General features: G+C 43.1%; 1 protein-coding gene across 2 annotated transcripts in view; it reads left to right on the top strand.

Annotated features, from left to right (window-relative positions):
* Positions 1-21,971, top strand: part of SLC25A26 (solute carrier family 25 member 26) — a 122,698-nt gene that overhangs the window by 24,777 nt on the left and 75,950 nt on the right. For both annotated transcript variants that reach the window (XM_033141263.1, XM_033141262.1), the window contains exons 4-5: positions 443-547; positions 1,655-1,702. In XM_033141263.1, the coding sequence (XP_032997154.1) occupies positions 443-547; positions 1,655-1,702 (153 nt within the window). The remainder of the gene's footprint in view (positions 1-442; positions 548-1,654; positions 1,703-21,971) is intronic.

Below are 21,971 nucleotides of genomic sequence, written 5' to 3'. Positions count from 1 at the left end.
ATTACAGAATATATTTGAGACGAGTGTGTTCTCATACCCGCACGCATTTTGAGTCCGTAAGTTTGATTAAAGTTGTTCTCTGTTGGTCACTAGATGGCATTGCCTGCCTGTGTTCTTCTCAGAAAATGAAAGTGTGTCCATGTTGAGATGTCGGAGCTTCCCAAGTACATGCTAGAAGGATGCGTACTTGCTGCCTGCCTGCCTGCCTTTCTCTTTTTAAAAAAAACCAATTAATTCTTTTCTCCAAATCCCGCATTGGCTTTATGGATGGATGGAATGCTTGGCAGAAAGACACAAAATGCCTCTTGAGGCTTTTTGGAAAGACATAAATCATACCTTGTTTTTCCTTTTTAACAAGAAAGGGTCTCTGGTTAACAAAACGGCATCTAGAAGCAGGTTGAACTCTCTCGACTTCTTACTCAAGTTTATGTTGCTTTTGCAGGTCGCTTGTCTAATACGGGTTCCCTCTGAAGTTGTGAAACAGAGGGCACAAGTTTCTCCTTCTTCCAGCACCTTACGGATCCTTTCCAATACTGTATGCGAAGAGGTATGAACTGAAGCAATAATATATTATTCCTGTGCTTACCCCTGCCCCCACTTCTATCTCCTTATACTGTGGTTTCCCATGTGTCGAATTTGAGTTTTGTAAGCTGCTCAGGGCAGGGACCTGGTCTCTTTCTACTCTGTAAAGCACAAATGTGCATGGGTGGCAGTGGTTAAATAAACCAAAAAGCAGTTTTTCGTTAAGGAGAGCCTATGAGCCGCTAATTCCTTGGGAATGGAAAGATGTTACTGTATGTTCCAGAATGTTAATGATTCCCTAAGTCCTTCTGGACCAAATATTGAAACTGGTCTCTCACCCAGCAGTCTGCAGAAACCCCAGGGGTCATATTGCCATTTTGTTAAAAGTAGCCCCCATTCGAAAGTGTAAAATGTTGAGTTGAGAAATTAGTTGTGTGTGGGTATGACCCAAAGCTGTTAAATACAGTGGTGCCCCGCTAGACGAAAATAATTCATTCTGCGAGTATTTTTGTTTAGCGGGTTTTTCGTCTAGCGAAGCGGCAATGTAAACCGCAGTTTTCGCTAGACGAAAAAAAAATTCGTCTTGCGAGGCAACCCCATAGACAAATTCGTCTTGCAGGGCAGCCTTCCGCTAGACGAATGCCTTTGTCTAGCGAGTTTTTTATCTAGCGAGGCATTCGTCTAGCGGGGCACCACTGTATTAAAGGGTTATTCATTAAATGTTTGGCTGTCCACCAGCCTCAAAGACACCCTTTCTCTGTTCACGTGCATTTGGAATACCTGATGGCTCTAGATACCAGCTATGCATGGCAAGAATTTGTTGACATATTTCTATGCCTTCCCATTCTTCTAACTTAAGAATGCAATATATTATATCCTTTCGATGCACCACTGCGACTGATTATTTTTTAGTAGTCGTTAAGCAAGTTTTGAAAGTGGGGATAAAGCCCTCCCATGTTGGTAAAGCTAGGGAGACAACATATAGTGTGTTTGTAATCAATATTGTCAATTTTCTGGAAGCCTGAGCATTACGCTTAGTAAAGCTGTAATACCTGCCATGTAATCATCCGTAAATTGCAGTCTTTGCTAACATAATTCCCAATCGCTGAAGTTTTCTCTTGTTTATTCGCAGGGTATTCTGGGACTCTACCGAGGTTATAAAAGCACAGTATTAAGAGAGGTAACACGTTTTCCCCCCTCCCCTTTTAAAATGATCTATGTCTTTTGGATTTCCTTCAGTTATTGCTTTTTCTCCAGATGTGTTATGGTAGTAATACGACTGAAATGGAAACGATGAAATTTTGTAAGCGGTTCTCTCTCATGCTTCCCTTTACCTGGCCCACTCAGACAATGCCTCTTTTAAACTGCATCTCATAGGGAGAAAGAGTCAGTTCAGATTTAAATGGAGAGCCTATGCTGGATCAGGCCCATGGCCCATCTGGTCCAGCATCCTACTCTCACAGTGGCCAGCCAGATGCCTGGGGGGAGCTTGCAAGCAGGACATTTGAGTGCAGCGACACTCTCCCTACTTCTGATTCCCTGAAACTGGTGTTCAGAGGAATGCTGCTTCCAACAGCCAAGGGAGAATGTAACCATCTGCCATGGATAGCCTACTCCTCCATGAATAATCTTACTGTCTGAACTGCAGGCCACCCAAGGGCATGTATTTCTATTCTATTTGATGGGTCTGCTCCGCATAGGACTGGCACTGAGGACCACCCATCGTTCTTATAATAACCAGCTGGGTTCAGTTCATATTGCCTGAGGGTGAAAGTTGGGGCATATCCAAAGGCTTCCGGTCTCTCAGCAGAGGTGAGGCAGTGGCCCCGTTTCTTTACTCTCCTGTTCTGCAGCTCGATAGAGCGGCTGCTACTAAAGGACAGTGGAGAGGCTCCTGTGCCTCAAATGGCGCCTCTCCCCATTGTGCCGTGAGCCCCTTTAGTACAATTAAAAACAACAATACGAATGTCGGCTCCCATCTTCGTTAGGCACTATGGTAATCTCCAGGATGATCTGCTGCATTTCCTTTTTATCTGGGCTCCTTGTTACTTTGGAAGCTGTCGCATTGTTCCAGGGCGAACTCTCCCTCAGGCACTGTTGATGTCGTGTCAGGCACTCGCTGGCGATGCTTCATAGCGTCGTAGGTGAATAAGAAACAAAACACACAGGCCCGTGGGAGCATGCGAGAACAGTGTGCTTCTAAGAAGTTGGCTTGGCATCTGGGAAAATTTTTAAAACCTTATATAACAATAACCTGCTGGATCAGTCCAATGGCTCATCCAGTCCGCGAGACCCGCAAGCAGGACCCGAGCACAAGAGCGTTCTCCCCTCCTGTGGCTTCCAGCTATTGATATTCAGAATTATTTTCTCCCTCCAGCCATGAACGCAGAGTCTAGCCATTGTGGTTGTAGCAATCGGTAGCCCTCTCCCCCTTGAATTTGTCTAATCTTCTTTGAAAGCTGCCTGGGTGGGTGGCCCCCACTGCCTTCTGTGGGAATGAGCACCACAATTTAACTACACACCGTGTGAAGATTCAGGCAGCAGGTTGGCAGTCTGGAAGAAGAGAAGGAGCATAGCACCAGTATAAAAGAATTATAGAGTTGGAAGGGACTATGAGGCTCATCATGGGACATGGGTGGCGCTGTGGGTTGAACCACAGAGCCTAGGGCTTGCTGATCAGAAGGTTGGCAGTTCGAATCCCTGCGACGAGGTGAGCTCCTGTTGCTCGGTCCCAGCTCCTGCCCACCTAGCAGTACGAAAGCATGTGAAAGTGCAAGTAGATAAATAGGTACCGCTCCAGAGGGAAGGTAAACGGCGTTTCCGAGTGCTGTTCTGGTTCACCAGAAGCAGCTTAGTCATGCTGGCCACATGACCCGGAAACTGTACACGGCTCCCTCGGCCAGTAACGTGAGATGAGCGCCGCAACCCCAGAATCGGCCACAACTGGACCTAATGGTCAGGGGTCCCTTTACCTTTATGAGGCTTATCTAGTCCACCCCCTTGCAGCACAGGCATCTTTTTGTCCAATGTGGGACTCAAACCCAAGTCCCTGGGATTAAGAGTTTCATGCTCTAACAATTGAGCTATGCTTCCCCTAATCTCAAAGGTTGTTTCCTCCCTATCCCTTCTTTCTCTCCCTGCAATATTTTTAAAGAATGGGGCCATAATACTGCATTAATGAAAAATAAAATGGAATAACAACAACTTGAGCAAGCTCCCGATTCTTCAATCAGCACATACAGTGGTACCTCGGGTTACAGACGCTTCAGGTTACAGACTCTGCTAACCCAGAAATAGTACCTCGGGATGAGAACAGAAATGACGCAGCGGCAGCGGGAGGCCCCATTAGCTAAAGTGGTACCTCAGGTTAAGAACAGTTTCAGGTTAAGAATGGACCTCCAGAACGAATTAAGTACGTAACCAGAGGTACCACTGCTGACTGAAGCACCAGTTTGCAAGCGTTCCTCCCAAAGTTTATTTATTCCAAGCAAGGGTAGGCAACGTGGTGCCCACCAGAAATTGCTGGACTACAACCTTCCCAAGGGGGGGTGGATAATGGGAGTTGTAGTCCAACAACATTTGGAGGGCCTCACAGGGACTACCCCTGCTTTAAATGCAATGCTTTCTTCTGTGCACGTACAGACCACCTCAGGTTTGAAACATAACAACAGGAGCTCCATGTCCTGTGTAAATACTATCATATAACAATCCCATGCTTAGTAGGTAGTGGGGAATGGCGATGAGGGTTTCTTTGTTCTCATACCTCTGTGTGTCAGGGTGGGAGGGGAAGAGTTATTTGTTTGAAGAGGTGACACCTGCTTTTCTCAAACGTAACCCCCGCTATATCTTCATCCTGTACTTATTTTCTGCCTCACTAAGCACATGTTACTTGTTGCGATTTCATCTGGTTTCGGGCAAGGAAAAGAAAAGAAAAAGGGCAACAATGCTTTTTGATTTCTCTGAGGGGTTCTGAATAAATGAATAAATGCAACTGCCAAAGAATACTGATTCATTATTATTATTATTTGGCATACCGGTACTAACAGATAGATAAAATGCACTGTTGCTACTGGATGTTATTCTCTCTCTCTCTCTCTCTCTCTCTCTTTCTCTCTCAAAAAAGTTTTTTGATATGTGTCAGGTTGGTTATTAATTTCTGGTTGGGTCTCTTAGCACAGTTACGTATATGACCCTGCCGAGAGAAACTCTTGGGTACTCAAAATGGCAACACTTTTTGGGGGGGTCCTTTCTGTTATGTGAATTCACAAAAGGTCCTTCAGAGCCATTTTCAGTCAAAATATTGCTCCCCCCACCCCACAGCTTGAACACATTCCTTAATAGAATGTGTCAGGAAACCCCCCTCTCCCCACGGCGGGTAGCATCCCAGGATCGTTTGCAGTACAGGGAACCACCCCTGTTGTTCACCAGTTCGTCATCCCCCTCCTCAGGAGGAAGCGATCATTCCTTCAGTGGGGAGGGGGAGTTGGAGGCAGGAAGTCGGCGCAGGGGCTGTGAAGGGATCGCAGAGCCTGAGCACCAAGGGGAAAGCGGGGAACAGGGACAGCTTCCCGCGCCCCGAGTTCGCAGACAGGATAGACGTGGAAGGGGGAGGCGGGGGTTTTGCGCACTAGTTTCATAACTAGATGTGGCAGGAACCACATGCTTCTCCTCTTTTTCCTGTCCCTGTTTATCTGAGGAGAAACAAAATCCAGCATGATGTCACAGCAGCCCAGCCAATGGCAACCAGTGAAGTGTCGTGGAGGCCGAGACCTTGCCACAAGGTTGACCTTGAGCTACATGGTGCAATTTTGTAGGTGTTACCAAAACCGGGAGAGGAAGCGTGGTGATGCTGTCCTTGGCAGCGCATATGCAGCTCCCATTGCATGTAATTCAATTTATTTATCTATTTTTACGTCACTGAGCCTGCTGGTAACGTTTTCTCCAGGCTCCCGTAGCAGCACAGTTAAAACCTGGAAGATGACAAGGCGAGAAAATTACACCTAAGCATCCTAACAGATGTCCTGTTGGCTGCTGCTTAACCAATCGCATGCAAATGCAGCAGTGCAGAAAAGAAGTTTAGTTAACAAGAGTTCAGGAAGAATGGGTGCTTTATGATGGTGCTGCAGGCACTGAGAACCCAATCGCATACAACGGAAGTGAAGATTTTGACGCAGCTTTGTGTGAATTTCCAGGACTGCGAAAGCAAAGCGATGTGTGGGGTAGATCTTGTGCAAAGTGCGAGCATTCTGATAAAGCCAGTTGTACAGGGAATTGTGCATTCATGATCTTGCAGTTTGGTGATGACATCTATAGCTCCTCTGCTGAGAGTTTATCCTAGTAAGCTGAGCCAGGCTTTTCCATTTCTGGAGAGTTCATTTTATTAACTATGACCAAGGAGAACATCTGTTAAAATTCCATTACATTTAGTTCATGGGAAAAAGGGGGCGGTAAAGGAGGGAAGCCCTCTCCGAACCTAAATTCTCCTTAGACTTTTCTTTTTTCCTCTTAAGCTAGCATTCTTTTAACAGATGTCTGAAATGGACATTATAATGAATGAAAACTTAGCATTGAAACCAGCCCTTTACGCAACTGCAGCTTTCACTGTAGTTTAGGTGTAATGATTTACTCTGCATAGTAATAATGCAATTAACGCTAACACATCTTGTGTTATTTAAATTGCTTTCTGCATTGCTGTGAATCTGCATCAAGTGCCTCCCCCCCCCCCCCCCCGTGACTTAGAAGATTTTTATTTTTTTCAGAAATGCAATGAAAAGACTTAAATGTATTGTGGGCTTACTGAGCTGTTTTCCCACCCCCACCCCAAACCAGGTCTAACTTTGCCCCTGGGTCCACATGCCCCCCCTCACTGCTCCCTTGGTCACGAGATGCTGAGGGTGGTTACTGTCTGTGAACCCCCCAGAAGTACGTAGAGCTTCAGAAAGAAGTTGGAAGAGTGATTCTTTCCCCCCCATTTCCTCTTTCAACTCTCTGTGCTTTTCCAAGCTCATATTAATTCACTTGGTTCTGACTGGGTTGTTTGGAAAACCAAAGTATATGTGTCTACATGCACTTCCTCTTTCTGTGTCCCGGGGGATTGGGTGGGGGTGTGTGATCTGGTAAGGTGGAAGGGAAGGAACCAGAAAGTTGTGTCCGTAGCACTTGCCTAAAAGTCGAAATGCACCCATGGGCCTAAAAATGTTGGTGACCTTAGCACAACATGTTAATCCGGAAGTTTTTTTTTTTTTGTTAATTGGAATTTAAGTATGACCAAGTATGGAAGGCACCAGATGAAAACAATCCACTTTCCTTTGGGTTCTGGAGCAGGCATACACAAACTCAGCCCTCCAGATGTTTTGGGACTACAACTCCCATCATCCCTAGCTAACAGGACCAGTGGTCAGGGATGATGGGAATTGTAGTCTCAAAACATCTGGAGGGCTGAGTTTGCCTATGCCTGTTCTGGAGCAACAGAAGAGCAGGTACAATTCTTGGAAGAAAAATCTTTTCCCAAAGTGATGTGAGCTATGATAGCTTGCTCTGGGCTGGCTTTGATTTTTATTCATATGCTACTCAAGGGCTGAACCAAATAGGAAACACTGGAGGATTATTACAACTTAATATCTTTCAGATGCAGTGTTTGCAACTGCTGTGATCAACACGTGCAGTTGGAATTCTATAGTAAGCATATGCAGATGGGCCATGAAATGAGAGCTGGGCTCATGTTGCACTTTAAATATACCTCTCCATATTGAACAGGTTGCCTGTATCAGGACTTTCTCTACAACCGCTGGGCCCCTAAACTTGTCCCCATACACAACCAAATAAAGAAATGACAAGGTAGGTTTGCTGGGCCGCCACTCCATTAAACCCTTTTGCTGTATGTTTGATATGAGTTGCATGTGTGCAAAGACCCGAAGGCAAACAGTGCAGTACCACTTTGGCTTTGGGCTCATTTTGTGGAATCATAGAATTGTAGAGCTGGAGGGGACTACTAGGGTCATCTAGTCCAACCCAACTTGGGGCTCAAACCCACAACCCTGGGATTCAGAGTCACACGCTCTATTTCATACGTAACATTAGCTTCAAACATGAAAACTTTGGAGAAGCAGCTTCTAATATAGTATGGTAGATTTCATCACCCCAAATTTAGTCCCTCATAGGGGTATGAGTGCCTATAAGAACATGGCTGACCTGAAGAAACACTGGAACCACTGGAAACACTGATTTCCGTTTTTCAGAAGGCTAACATGATGTTGATGTCACCCATGAATCGTGCCACCATTTAAATAACTGCATGAAATGGGGAGGGAAGTTTGTGGCCTTTGGATGTTGTTGGACTACAGTTCCCATCAGCCCTGGCCAGCATAGCATGTGGTAAGGGCTGATGGGACTTGTAGTCCAACAACAGATTCTCTGCCTCTGGTCTAAAACATTTTCCCTCCTGTGTCGAGAGGCACATTTTCCAGTAAGATCAGCTGTGTGACACCATTTTTTTCATGTTCACAAGGAGTTCTTAATACTTGGGATTTTAAAAGGAATTTTCTTTCATGGGGCAATATTTGCTCTTGATTTAAGTTGGTGGAAAGCTTCCCATTTTCTTCCTTCCGTTCAGATTTAAGTTATCTCTGCAGGGATACTCACTTGCTCCATGCACCCGGCTCCTTTAAGGATCAGGACCTTGGACTCTGTCAAGCAACCAACATTTTTTGGATTTCCAAGGAATTTAGACCGGCTATCACAACACTGAGAGAGGAATGTGGAGGTGATGGGTGGTTTGAAGAGGCAGATTTGGAATCTAAATACACTGTCAGAAAAAAATGGCGCAGAAGTTTCCCTTAAATAGGTATTGTTGTGTCCCAAATGGGACACAAACTGCTCCCTCCATCCTCCACCTGCCTGTGTGAATCGACTTCCTTTCCAGGTTAGAAATAACTATGTAATATACTGATGTCTGAAGAAAGATTCATCTGGATTTCAGTCTCTAGTTAAGAAGCAATCTAGAAGAACCTGTGGCTACGTTCCCAGCTCTGTTTAATGAGATATTTCAACTGGAGATTTGGGTAGCTTTTTATGAGCTAAGTACAGTGGTACCTCTAATTACGGACGCTATCCATTCCGGGGTGCAGTTTGCACCCTGAAAACTCTGTAAGTAGAGGGCCACTTCTCCGTGTGTGTGTGCCGTGATAGATCGCTCTTGCGCATGTGCGAAGCGCGCAGATCACTCCTGCGCATGCACAAAGTGGCGAACCCGGAAGTAAACCCGGAAGCAATTTTTTGAAATTTTCACTAATTTCTTTTTGATCTTGGATCCATCTATCTTCAGTTTTAATTTTATTGATAATTCTTTCATCCTGTTTTTTCTTCATTTGCTAAGCCAGAAGTCTGCCTGGCTTATTTGTGAACTCAGAGTTTCTATGTCTCAGCCATTTAATCTTCCACTCTATCTCTTCATTCATTATCATGGAGAATTGTGTCTGTAATATTTTTATATTTTGTTTAATTTGTTCGTCGTCTGGTTTTTGAAATATTTTCCTTTCATTTTTCTTAATTTCCTCCCATATCTCCACTTTTTTCTTCTGTTTTCCTTTGGAATGCACTTAGTTGGATGAAAAAAACCACTTAAAACTGCTCTGCTCTTCCATATATTGATGCCTCCTTTGTAAAATGCCCACTGCCTCGACTTTTAAGCCAAGCCCTGAATTCTATATTCAGTCTGTAGTGTGCCTAAATAATTTGCTTGGACTAGTTGTTTTTGAAGGTGGAGGTTTATTCAACGTGGAAAATTTAGCTCTGTTTGCTAAAGCCAACAATTTTGTATCTTTAATTGTAAAGCCAATTTGAAGGCTTTCCAGTCATGGGGTCTCATTGCACTAAAAACAACAACAAGAAAACGAAGTAGGGTTGAGTGACAATTCCTTAACAATACTCTAGAGGGTGCCTGATGTCTGCGTTGTTTGGAGGTGCTTAAACCACACAAGGTCTTTATCTTCACATTGGAGAAACCTGTTCAAGTTACTTTATCCTTTGCTTTACTTTTCGTAGAAGAGAATTCCATATCGAACTCACTGGTTTGCTTGACCGAGGACTTTATAAATAAAGAAACCTAGCAAGATGTGGATTACTATGATTTATCAGATTGGTTTTCAAACAGCTGAATTTTCATGGGAAGCGAGTAAAAGAGTCTTGCCTCACTTTTGAAATACCATTTAGATAGTAATCCCAAATCAGATGGTCTAAAAAACAACAATTTGGCGTGCTTCAGGAAAAAAAGGTTTGTCATAGCCTTTGATGGCTATGAATTTGATAGCAAGGGCCACTTTTAGTCTGCTAAAAAATGATTTTACCTTTAGTCTGCTTAAAAAAAGAAAAAGCTCAACAGCTGTTTTGTCCAGATTTTCACTGTTTGAAATATGGCAACCCTAAAACCTTGTGAGCTTCACCCCCCTACCGTAAAGTGGACTTTCAGTTGTCTCCAGCTGTAGTTGAAGCTGTAGAGCAATTGAGGTTGTCTTTCAGAATAATCACTAAAAAAAATTCCAATGAGCAACAATTCCCTTGAAACTGGTCACCCTGCCCCCATCCCCGCCCTGGTGCAACCTTGGGTAGGTTTTGCAAACGTTAAGAAGCCAATTAATTGCTAAATACTGATTTAAAAAAAATATTTTAGGTGACTTTTAAAGTATGTTTTGAAAGTGGTGGTGTTTCAGAAGCTGCTAATTTGTATGAAACTAATTGCATATGTTACTCAAGTAGTCTGGCCAGTTCTCCTCAAAAGTAATTTTAACACCTGACGATTTTCAACTGAAAATTAATTTGAAGCACACTTAAAAAAACACAACACTTACACTTGCCAGTCATCTTTAAAGGATATTTAAGGGTGGTATTTGGGGACCCAAACGTTGAAAAAAAGCTGATCTAGACTGAACAGCCTAAGCTGATTCAGCTGGTGCATTAATCTGTGAGATAGTTAAAGACTACAGGTGACAACTCATAAGAGACTTACTAAGTCCACAGAAGTTACAACCCTGCAAAAAAATTTTTTTTTGTACTATCCTGCAGTACCATGCCCACTGAGGACAAGGGGAAGCCCCCTCCCCTGTGACCAGCATGGAAATGCCAGCTCCTTACCTCTTAAAGGTAAAGGGACCCCTAACCATTAGGTCCAGTCGTGGATGACTCTGGGGTTGCGGCGCTCATCTCACTTTGTTGGCTGAGGGAGCCGGCATACAGCTTCTGGGTCATGTGGCCAGCATGATTAAGCCGCTTCTGGAGAACCAGAGCAGCACACGGAAACGCCGTTTACCTTCCCGCCAGAGCGGTACCTATTTATCTACTTGCACTTTGGCGTGCTTTCGAACTGCTAGGTTGGCAGGAGCTGGGATTGAGCAATGGGAGCTCACTAAGTCGCAGGGATTCGAACCGCCAACCTTCTGATCGGCAAGCCCTAGGCTCTCTGGTTTAACCCACAGCGCCATAGCAGGCCACTAAAACCAAAACAAGCAGTTTTTGTATTACACAGAATGATGGAAGTATATGGAGCAATCTCCCAGTCTTCTACCAGTGTGCAGGATTTCCATCATGGTTACAGATTTAATGTTTCCTTCCTTGTGTCTAGCATGAAACTCAAGTGGGCTAGTAGAGAAGGGATAAGGTGGCCTAATCTTTCCTCAACCAGTGTGCTTGCTTCTCTTCAAGGAATTCTTAGTCACCTATAGCTACCAGGTGTGCTGTTAAATACAAGATTGGCTACCTGCTGGGGATGTTGGAAAGCTTCAATAGATCAACTGTTTTAGACAGTCACTTCATAACGTTCCAAAATTTCTTGTCTCCCTTATGCTCGCCAGCATAACTCCATAGGATCTGACCAAGCAATGAAAGTAACTGGATTCTAGGGCACTTTCAGGCATGAAAGTAGACTGTCTAAAACAGTTCAGTCTGGACACTGAGATCCAGCTCCGAGGGCCTTCTGGCGGTTCCCTCACTGCGAGAAGTGAAGTTACAGGGAACCAGGCAGAGGGCCTTCTTGGTAGTGACGCCTGCCCTGTGGAACAGCCTCCCATCAGATGTCAAGGAAATAAACAACTGACTTTTAGAGGACATCTGAAGGCAGCCCTGTTTAGGGAAGTTTTTAATGTTTGATGTTTTATTGTAGTTTTAATATTTTGTTGGAAGCCGTCCAGAGTGGCTAGGAAAACCCAGCCAATTGGGTGGGGGTATAAAATAAATAAATAAATAAAGTTTTCATTAACATAAATTCAATCCCCGTTTCAATGTGTCTTATTTCAATGTATCTCTGGTTGAATAATAGCAGTATGGTTTCAAGTATCACGGTTGAGTACAAGGTCTAAATCTGTACTGTGAGAGCGGCTGGACCTTCCTTAGCTGCTAACGTTATTGCTTAAAGAGATTGATTTAAAATTTACATTCTGCGAAAGGCAGTGTCTTCTACGAGGATTAATGGGAAGAGTACTGTTAATGTTGCATAACCTGCACAAAAATGACTTCATTCTGGCACTCCATCAGTATAATTATATGTGTTTTTGTATGTTTGTATATGCGATAATATCCTTGCACGTGTACTAGTCCCAAATCCCCCTCACAGATGACTACACCTTTTCCTGCCTCCTCCCCTTTTCCCTTCATCCCCTTCTTACCAAGAAAGGATCACAGCCATCAAAATTGGCAAGCGTTAAGCATGATAATTAGTTCAATACACTGACCAATTCCCTGAATTACAAGTTCAAAGGAACATGTGGACATGGATGAAATCAGATTTTGGCATTTCTCACTCTGATTGTTCCAGGACACTTGGAGCTTCTTTCATCTGTAAATAACTGATGGGTTTTAATGCCTGGCTCAAAATACTTCAAACACGTTTTGCAAAGTTTTGTTTTTAGTCTTAGAGCTAATTTTATGTCACAGCTTTGAACCATATTAATGAAATTATTCATGTTTTTGTGATTTCAAGGAGTGCTTGTGGATTTTTTTTTTTTTTAATTTAGAAGCTTTTCACTCTTGGATTAGTATGCAAGGCATATGTCTTTGTACTGTGTTATATGTTTTCCCCAATTAGTTAGTTTAAAATCCCAGATGGTAAATTCAAAATATCATTTCTTAATCTTTATTTCCATCACACACACACACACACACACCCCTTCTCCAAGGAGCTCATGCTTCCCTCTTTCTTCCTACAGTGAGGTGGGTAAGACTTGAGATAGAGGGACTGGCTTAAGATAACCAGTGAGCTTCATGGTTGAAAAAGGATGTGAACCCAGTTTTCCTCAGTCATAAGCCCTATTCTCATCTTCTAAGCATGTTTGCTGGATGCAGAGAATACAATTGTACGTATAACTTTTATTCCATATGACCAGGAACCATTTGTGATCACTGCCCCCACCCCTTGCAAACAGTGAAAACAGGGCTACAGTCTTAACACCATACTGGCTCTTGCTTTCTCAAGATGGATGGATTTGGGCTGAAAATTTGCAAAGGATTAAGCCCCTCCTGATGACAGAAAATTGAGTGGGTCACTGATCTTTAAGGGCTTTCTCTGCGCTGCTGCAATGTGCACACTTGAGTAAGAAGGTTCCCCAAAATTTTAAGGCAATACTGTGCTTTTGTAAAGGCAAGGTAACTTGAGTATGAAGAATAATGACTTGCTTCAAAAATGATAGGCTGCTTGGTTGGGAGAACCAATTCTCGGACTTTGGTTTGTTTCAGCTGCTCTGGTTGATTTCAGTGGGACTTGGAACATTTTGTGGATTGGGGTTAAGAATTTTACAACACTAGTGTATGCCAGTGTATTTCTCAAATGTGGGTCCCAAACTATTTGTGGGCTACAACTCCCATCATGCCTAGCTAGCAGGACCAGTGGTCAGGGATGATGGGAGTTGTAGTCTTAACAATAGCTGGGGACCCAAGTTTGAGAAACACTGCACTAGTGGTTAAAACTTATTTGGAGCTTTCTTTCTTTCTTTCTTGGCTGATCCTAAACGACCCTAATTTTTGCTTCCCTGGTCACAGGTGGTGAACCTGGAGGGATGATTTCTCTAAGTGTTTTAGAGAGGTATTAACAGCGACATCCATGGACCTGTTTTTTGTTTTGTTTCCCTTGCATCCCAGAAATTTCCAGTATTTTAATTTGGGTGATTTTGACCAAAGTCTTACACCCACACACAAGCATTACAATATCTACAGTGAGTTATAACTGGCGTGCTGTTTTTCTGCTGCTAACTTCCAGTGGTTGGATCTCATCTCTGTTCTGTCTTTGTTCTTACTGTTATTCCCAGCAGTATACCATCTGAGGTAATCATATTACAGCGTGTCAGCTGCAATTATAACTCCCCATATTTACATCTCCAGTCTCATCTGTGTTTACATCTATGCTTAGCTAGGCAGGGCAATGCACAAGTGGTGCGTTGGATGTGTCCTGAGCATAGAAAAAAGTACCGTACTAGGTATAATGTCCCCTTCTAGAATCTATGCATGTATGGTGATTAGCTCTGATAATGCCCTTATCTGCTTTGCGGGTAGGATGAATACTGTTGTTCATATTTAGTCATACTTAGGCTGTACTCAGCCTGTAACTTATACTTAACCTGTGTTTAAAGCCATTTGTTTTAAGTCACCTTGAGTACAAATATATCGTAGAAAGGTGACAAATTAATTAATGTTTAAAGTAATCGTGCCTGGGAGCTGGCTTCAGTAAGGCTCCCAATAATTTGCCCAAGCAATTTTTGAAACGGTTAACCTTTTGTTGGTTCCCTCACGGTTCCTTCGAAAATGGGAAAGATGCTGTTTGATTTTGATTTGTCGAAGGAGTAAGTTCTTTAACAAGCTTTGGACAGAGTTCAGAACAAATTGCTTCGCTGACCCTGCTCCAGAACAAAGTTTCAGTAATATGCTTAGAACTTGCTTTGGTTCATTCTCTCTCTTTCTTTTAATGGCAAAGTACCACAAATACCACAGTGCATTGTCTACAAAGTAATAGCCAGGTGGGCAGCTAGGGGGGAAACTGTGTAAGTAGAGGGAACATTCTGGAGTGACGTCATCCTGTTAGAATTCTTTTCAGCTTTGGAACAAATTCATCTCACACCTGCTATGCTTGGCAGCCAACTTCATTTCCATCTCATGGTGGAGTTGTGGAGGTGGGGGAAGGGGACAGAATTTAGAAAATACCTTTAGAGGGGTGCCTGTATATTTTGTGTGTGTGTGTGTGTGTGTGTGTGTGTGTGTGTTTGTGTGTGTGCATGAATACACACACACACGGTATGCAAGGAAAGAGTGAAAAGAGAAAGAAGACTGAAAGAAATTAGATTCTGCCTTCAAAATAAGGTGGAAAGAGTGAAAATCGAGGATTTAAGTTGTGGCGGGGCTTAGATATTATCTCCCAGCCCCTGAGCTCTTCCACAGACTTGAGTTTTTCCATGTGCTTAAGCAGGCAAGGCCTGCATGCTACTGAGTTTGAGTTTGGAGGGTTCCTCTCGAGGTGTTTCTCATGGATTGTCTCAGTTCTTCTCCAGGATTGAGTAAGAGATCCATTATTCTCTCTCTCTCCCTCCCATCCCCGCTTCTAATTTTTTGTGTCTCTCCCTCTCAGCTCTCATTTCCCTCAGCCATCATTTGTCACAGTTCTCACCTCCACTGAGAATTCTCCTCCAGAAATTGGGTAGAAACATCCTTAATTCATGTAACTGAAAACTAATTAACTAACGTAACTAGTAGGCTGCTGCAAATTGGTGGTCTTTATTTGAACCAGGAATATGGTTTGGGGGTTTGTGTGTGTGACATTTATTTTTTGAAAAGGAGTGGTAGCAGAAGGAAAAGTGTGGTAGATGATTGGATGAGGTGGGCATAAAGCGAGGTCACAAAAGAGGGACAGAGAATCCTGTTGGATAGTGAAAGCTGAACACTGGAAAAGTTTGTAGCTTCTAAGGTCTAGGAAATTGCTTTGATAAAGAGAAAAAGCACATGAAATCATTTCCTTTGCAGATTCACTGGAATTCTTCCATGATGTAAGGTTTATGTAAAACAGCCCCAGGTGGTACAAGAGAGGTACAACCATGGACTTTCGATAGCTGAAATCAGTGGTTGTACTTTTGATTTTAACACAATATTATTTTTATGTTTCACTTGTCAGTGTCTGGAACAAATAGCTAAAAGGGAACCACCGCCACCCATCTTCTATTTCTTTAAGACATGTTTTGTTGCGTGGAAAGAGAAACGCTGCCATGTGGAATGCGTTCCTTAACAACTAACAAGGCATTTCCCTTTTCTCTTTAATATAAAAATGATTTGAATTGTGATTTTTATATGAGGAATTGTTACAGGAAAGTCTCATCAGATGGGTGGATGGCAGATAAATCCCAAGGTTGTGCGAAGCTGAATTTGCTGCTGCTGTGTTTACATTTAGCTAAAGGGGGTCATTTTTTTTTTTAAAAAAAATCCATCTTGTCAGTCAGTCAGTCAAATCTTTTTGCTTAAAACCACTGGCCGTCACAAAAATACAGAAATGAAAGTCATTTTGAGGTACGCTTTGGCATAACTGATCCCTAGCATGCCAGACTGAATGTTGCCCAATGAAATTTTGTCTAAATTTTGTCCATTGGGCTGCTAATGCAAACAGAAACCTTATACTGTATGTAGTGTTATAACTATCTAACATAACCAAGAAAGAATTCCAGGGGAATGTCATAATATGGTGCTGTTTCCCTGTAAAAGTCGATAGTAGAAACTAGCCATAAGAGGCCTTGCTCCAGTTCCTGAGAGTTTTGCAAGTTGACAGACTCAGTGCCAGCGTCTACGTTCTGCTTCTCTAAGGATTGAAAAATGTGCAAGCTTGTTAATTTGGTCATTGGGGTCTTTATTTTCTTTGCGTGCAGCTTTTGGACTTCAGCTAGGACTACTTTGCCTTTGCCTAGTGAAGGGTCATTGGCTTTACAAGTCTTTGATGCTTGCTATATCAGCTGTTTTCCTCCCAGCATTTATGGTACAGCTGTGTAGAGGCTCTTTTCATCCATCCATGCTGATAATTCATTTGAACTTAGGCATCCAGGAATTTAACCATTCACTTCCTGCAATTGGGGAAAGAGCGTTAGGATAGGTTTTGTAGATTAGAATTTTTCACTGTGGTCTAAACCACTGAGCCTAGGGCTTGCCAATCGGAAGGTCAGCGGTTCGAATCCTTGCAACGGGGTGAGCTCCCATTACTCGGTCCCAGCTCCTGCCAACCTAGCAGTTCGAAAGCATGTCAAAATGCAAGTAGATAAATGGGTAGAAAGGTAAACGGTGTTTCCGTGCGCTGCTCTGGTTTTGCCAGAAGTGGCTTAGTCATGCTGGCCACAGACACGGAAAAACTGTCTTCAGACAAATTTCGGCTCCATCGGCCAGTAAAACTAGATGAGCGCTGCAGCCCCAGAGTCGTTCGCGCCTGGACTTTACTTTTTAAGAAATCCAAACATTGAGACTGAACATATAAAAATCGCGTTTGCAGATTGTGGGTTGTATCATACTTAGAGTAGACCCATCAGAATTAAAAATGACTAATTTAAGTCCATGGATTTCAGTGAGTCTATACTGAGTACAACTTACTTGGGTGTAACCCCACGTTGTTTCTTCAGATAATTATTGCAGTACATATCAGTGATTGAAGTAGTCTGTAGGATCAAGGTTTTTGGTGTTGTGAATAAATTGTTTCATGGAATTTGTAAAAAGGAAAAGAAAAAAAGGTGGGGTATGGCTGCCCCAGCTATTGCCAAAGCTGCAATCTCACATTGAAAGTAGCCAAGGAGATCCAGTCCACTTAAACGTGGGGCAGGGTTGCAGTGGACCGCGCAACTGCCCACTCTCCCCTGGGCGCGGGGGATGTTGTTCCACGTTGCCCAGGGGATCCCGACCACGTCATCAGCAGCCGGCCAATCAGCTGGCTGTGGGGGTGTGGCCAGGACCCTTTTAAACGGATGCGCGAGCCAAGAGGCTTCCTCTTGGCTTCCTTCCTCGATCTGAGGGTGTGATCTTGTCTGAAGCCCAGGGTGGGGCTAGGGCCATGCCACGACCCCTTCGGGAACCCAGGGGGAACTTGAGTTGGTCTGCATCAACCGGGCTCCCCTTACCAGTGGTTTACCCTTACCAGACTTCCTGCGCTGCGGGCAGGAGTCAGATATAGTCTGGTCTATCCAATGCCTAAGCCAATTACCGCTCACATTCTGCAACCAATAAAGTTGTGGCCAAAATTTGCCCAATAACATTAACCATATATTCTGTGTCCTGGTGTCCTTATTCATCTTTGGGGGGGGGGTTGTGTGGTCTCGACACGCGACTGGTGCTGATTATTCATGCAGATTGTCACTGATTAGTTTCTAATTTCCTACTTTGTTACAATAAAAAAGAGATGCTTAATATCAATCACAATTGAATTTTCTCCTAATAATCTTACATCATGAACTTGGATTCAAGTTAAATAAAACAACTTCAGGGGGGGAAAGAGAGCAAATGCAAACAAACAAACAAACAAACAAAAATCAAATGAATAACTTACATGTTGTTATTAAATGACACCTAATTAGCACATACGGCATCTTGTACTTGCATGTTCTAATACATTATGAAAGTATTTTGCATACTTTTACCAATGTTATTAAAGTTTAATCATAGATATGATACCTGGCCTACACCCATAATAGTCAATTCAACATGTATATTTTACCAGTCACACCTGATAGAAGCCAGTTGCAAGTTAGTTTGTATGAAAGTAGCACATCTTTAAAGATGATTTACCTTACAACTAGGCAAGCGCCTCGTGATGTTCCTTAACCTGATTGTTATTCTCCCCCCACAACTCGTTATTTCCTTTTTTTTGATCGCTTGCACTTAGCAACCTGCTTTTTCATTTTCAGAGTACTTCACAAAAACTGTTTTAAACACATGCATCTACTTGTTCACCATAGATAGCACACAGATTTCTTGAGAAGTGCAGTGGCTTGTATCACCTAGCAGAATTCTGGTTGCTTGATTATATTATGTAGATGACACAAGGCAGACTCTAGCAGGGGTGTGTGCTATAAGGGGTTAGGTTTTAATGCATTTCCCCCCTGACAAAATGTCTGGATTTTTATTATATCACAGGCAAAATGAACATAAAAAGAGCCAACTGGATCAGGCCAATGGCCCATCTAGTCCATGAAGGGCCAGGCCTCCCAATGTTATATTCAAGTGTAGCACTTGATTTCCCCCCCTATGATGAATGATGATTAGTGATGGCACAAGAAAAGAAAAATTGCAGGCGCAGAAGGAGCAAAGCATATTTCTAGGTGGGTGAGTTGTATCTCACGTGTTAAGATCTCTGCAAAAAAAAAATAGTATATGTTAATGACATAGTCCATCAATGGAGGGACAAATGGGAGGGCAAGCACCTTGTGTTTTAGAGGGGACACATGTCCCTCGCCCCGCCCCCCCCCCGGTGCTGCCCACACAGCCATTCACTTACATTGAAAGAAGTGACACTTGTGCACATCATACATTATTGTGATGGGTGTGAAACTACTCCCTCATCCCTGATGGCCCAGCAATTAAGAATTAAACCTACTCCTATGTAGGAAATCTGACCAGTTCTTTGCGTAGCCCCATCCTTGGTTCTGTTTCTTGGTTGCTGTAGTGCAGTGCCTTTACAAAGCATTTCTGAGAACTCTGGGATTGCACACTGTGAAGATAGGCAATAGTGGACAACCTTCCCCAAAAGACAGCTCATCCACAGTTACTAACGTGTGAGCTGCAGACCACTCGCTTTCACATAAGGCACCACAGACATGACTCATAAGCTGAGTTGATATCCTAGGACATGCCCCAGAATTATTTTCAAGACTGAAAGGGCCCATCAACAGAATAATCCTTATAAGTTGCGCTCGCTTGGGCACGAAGGAGCTCACATGAAGCTTTAGGTTCCGGCATTCGCCTTTACACTGCCAGGAGAAAGACTCCTGCAGAGCTGAATTTTAGTTTGTATGAATTCTGGCTTGTTACTTAGAAACCAGAAAGTGTGTTGTTAAACACGCTGTTCAGTTTCTAAATAAGCTAACTCCAAACCCAGGTTTATGAAGCTGGCTTGTTAAACGAACCAGAACTTGGTTTTAAACAGCAAACCCTGGTTTGTCTGTAGTGGCAAGCAAGGTTTTTGTGGAAACCGAAGCTAAAGGAGTCCTTATCCTGGCTCCATCAGTGTGTGTGTCAGGAGGGTGTTGCAGGAGCCAAAGACTCGTAGCTGCTCCTTCCTGCTCAGGCACATGGCACTAAACCATGGTTTAACATTGCATGCAAACTGACTCTTCCACCACATACTACTATGGCTCCTTCTTTCCCAGGATCTTCTTGTTTTTCTTAGAAAATTTTCCTTCTTAAAATCTAGTGTCATGCAAATAGTGTTCCTTTTAATTACAAATGAGCCAGTTCATTCTCACTAACATTTTGTAAATATTAGTCACATTTTGTCCTGATCAAGTATCAACAATGACGGTATCATTCTCTTGCAGAATAACCAATACTTTGATGGCCAAAAACAACAATCTGAGTATAAGTAATATGAAATATGTTTGTTGGGCCTCATGAATGTGAGCAGTTCAGGAGCCAGGAACAGCCAAGTATATTCAGTTTTGATTTTCAGGCAAATATATGTTGTCTTGAATGTTGTGCTACCTCTTCTCCCTTTGCATTAAAGAACTAAGGGTACAGTAGAGAATGTATCTGCTTGCAATGTTACTTAGATTTTTATTTTTGTTTCAAGAGGAAATGTATAGTCAGAATCTCCTTTCTTGTAATTTGAATCCATTGGTTTGGGTCCTACCCTCTGGAGGAGCACAAAACAAGCTTCTTCCATCTTCCACGTGACAGCCCTTAAGGTATTTGAAGATGGCTATCATATCTCCTCTCAGTCTCCTCTTTTCCAGGCTAAGCACACCCAGTTCCTTCAACCAATCCTCATAAGGCTTGGTTTCCAGACCCTTGATCATCTTGGTTGCCCTCCTCTGCACATGTTCCAGCTAGTCAACATCCTTCTTAAATTGTGGTGCCCGGAACTGGACACTGGACACCAGGTGTTGTCTGACCAAGGCAGAAAAGAGTGGTGCTATTGATCTGCATAGTCTACTTCTGTTGCTGCAGCCTAGAATAGCATTAGCTCTTTTTTTGCTGCTGCATCACACTGTTGACTGATGTTCAGCTTGTGGTCTACTAAGACCCCTAGATCCTTTTCACATGTACTACTGTCAAGCCAGGTGTGCCCCATCTTATATTTATGCATCTGGTTGTTCCAGCCTTAACGTAGAACCTTACATTCATACGTATATTAGCCAGGCTATTAAGAGACAGTGCATTTCCCTCCCATATATGTTTATATATGCAGGATCTTTTGGCTGCTTCCTGCTAGTAAGTTGAGCATCTGAGGAAAGTGACTGCAGAGTTTCTTACCCTTCTGTAAGGAGACGAGTCTCTCTTGCAGCAGAGCAGTTGGCTGAGACCTGCCAGCTTGCGCCCATCTGTTGGCAACCATTGTTTGATGTACACACTGCTTTTAGATACAGAAGGTTGTCATGTGTATGGAACATGTATTCCACTGGAGGAAATGAGCATTGCCATTCACTGGTTTCAGTTTTCTTTATGCTATCTCTCAAGGATATGCTTTAAAGTAAATTCAAGCTCTCCGTCTGAATCTGTTAGCCACCTGATAATATGTTGTGTGTGTATACACACACACACACACACACACACACACTGTCTAGCAGTTTCTCCCAAGGGAGGGAGAAGGTGGGTAAAACTAGCATGGTACTGAACTTCTGCTGACTTTTAAAAAGTGTTCAGTAGAGGTTTGGTTTCAGTAATTTGGAAATGGATCTTTTCTTTCATATTAATTTTATGATCGATATGTGATCTATGTTCATAATAGACACAATGGTTAGGCAAAATAGGTCACTGGTGGATTCATTTGGCTGAGGCCGTTTCAAAGGTGTTCATTGTTGTTCAGTCGTGTCCGACTCTTCATGACCCCATGGACCAGAGCATGCCAGGCACGCCTACCTTTCACTGCCTCCCGCAGTTTGGCCAAACTCATGCTAGTCGCTTCGGAAACACTGTCCAACCATCTCATCCTCTGTCGTCCCCTTCTCCTTGTGCCCTCCATCTTTCCCAACATCAGGGTCTTTTTTAGGGAGTCTTTTCTTCTCATGAGGTGGCCAAAGGTGTTCATACTCAGTCCTAAAACTGCTTCCCTATGACATCCTTTCCTGCTGATGCGTTTGTGTCTGTCTGTCTGTGTGTGTCATCCATGTGGGTAGGATTCGTCCCGGTTTCACCTATTTGATTGGAATCCTTGATTGGAAACTATGGCACACATAGTTGCAATGCAAATGTCTGTCAAGAGGCCAAGAAGTAACCTCAGTGGACATTGCTGCGTATACAGTCAA

The sequence above is a fragment of the Lacerta agilis genome, chromosome 2 (genome assembly GCF_009819535.1).
Source record: "Lacerta agilis isolate rLacAgi1 chromosome 2, rLacAgi1.pri, whole genome shotgun sequence".
In the NCBI taxonomy this organism is placed as follows: Eukaryota; Metazoa; Chordata; class Lepidosauria; order Squamata; family Lacertidae; genus Lacerta; species Lacerta agilis.
This window is presented reverse-complemented; position numbering and strand designations above follow the sequence as displayed.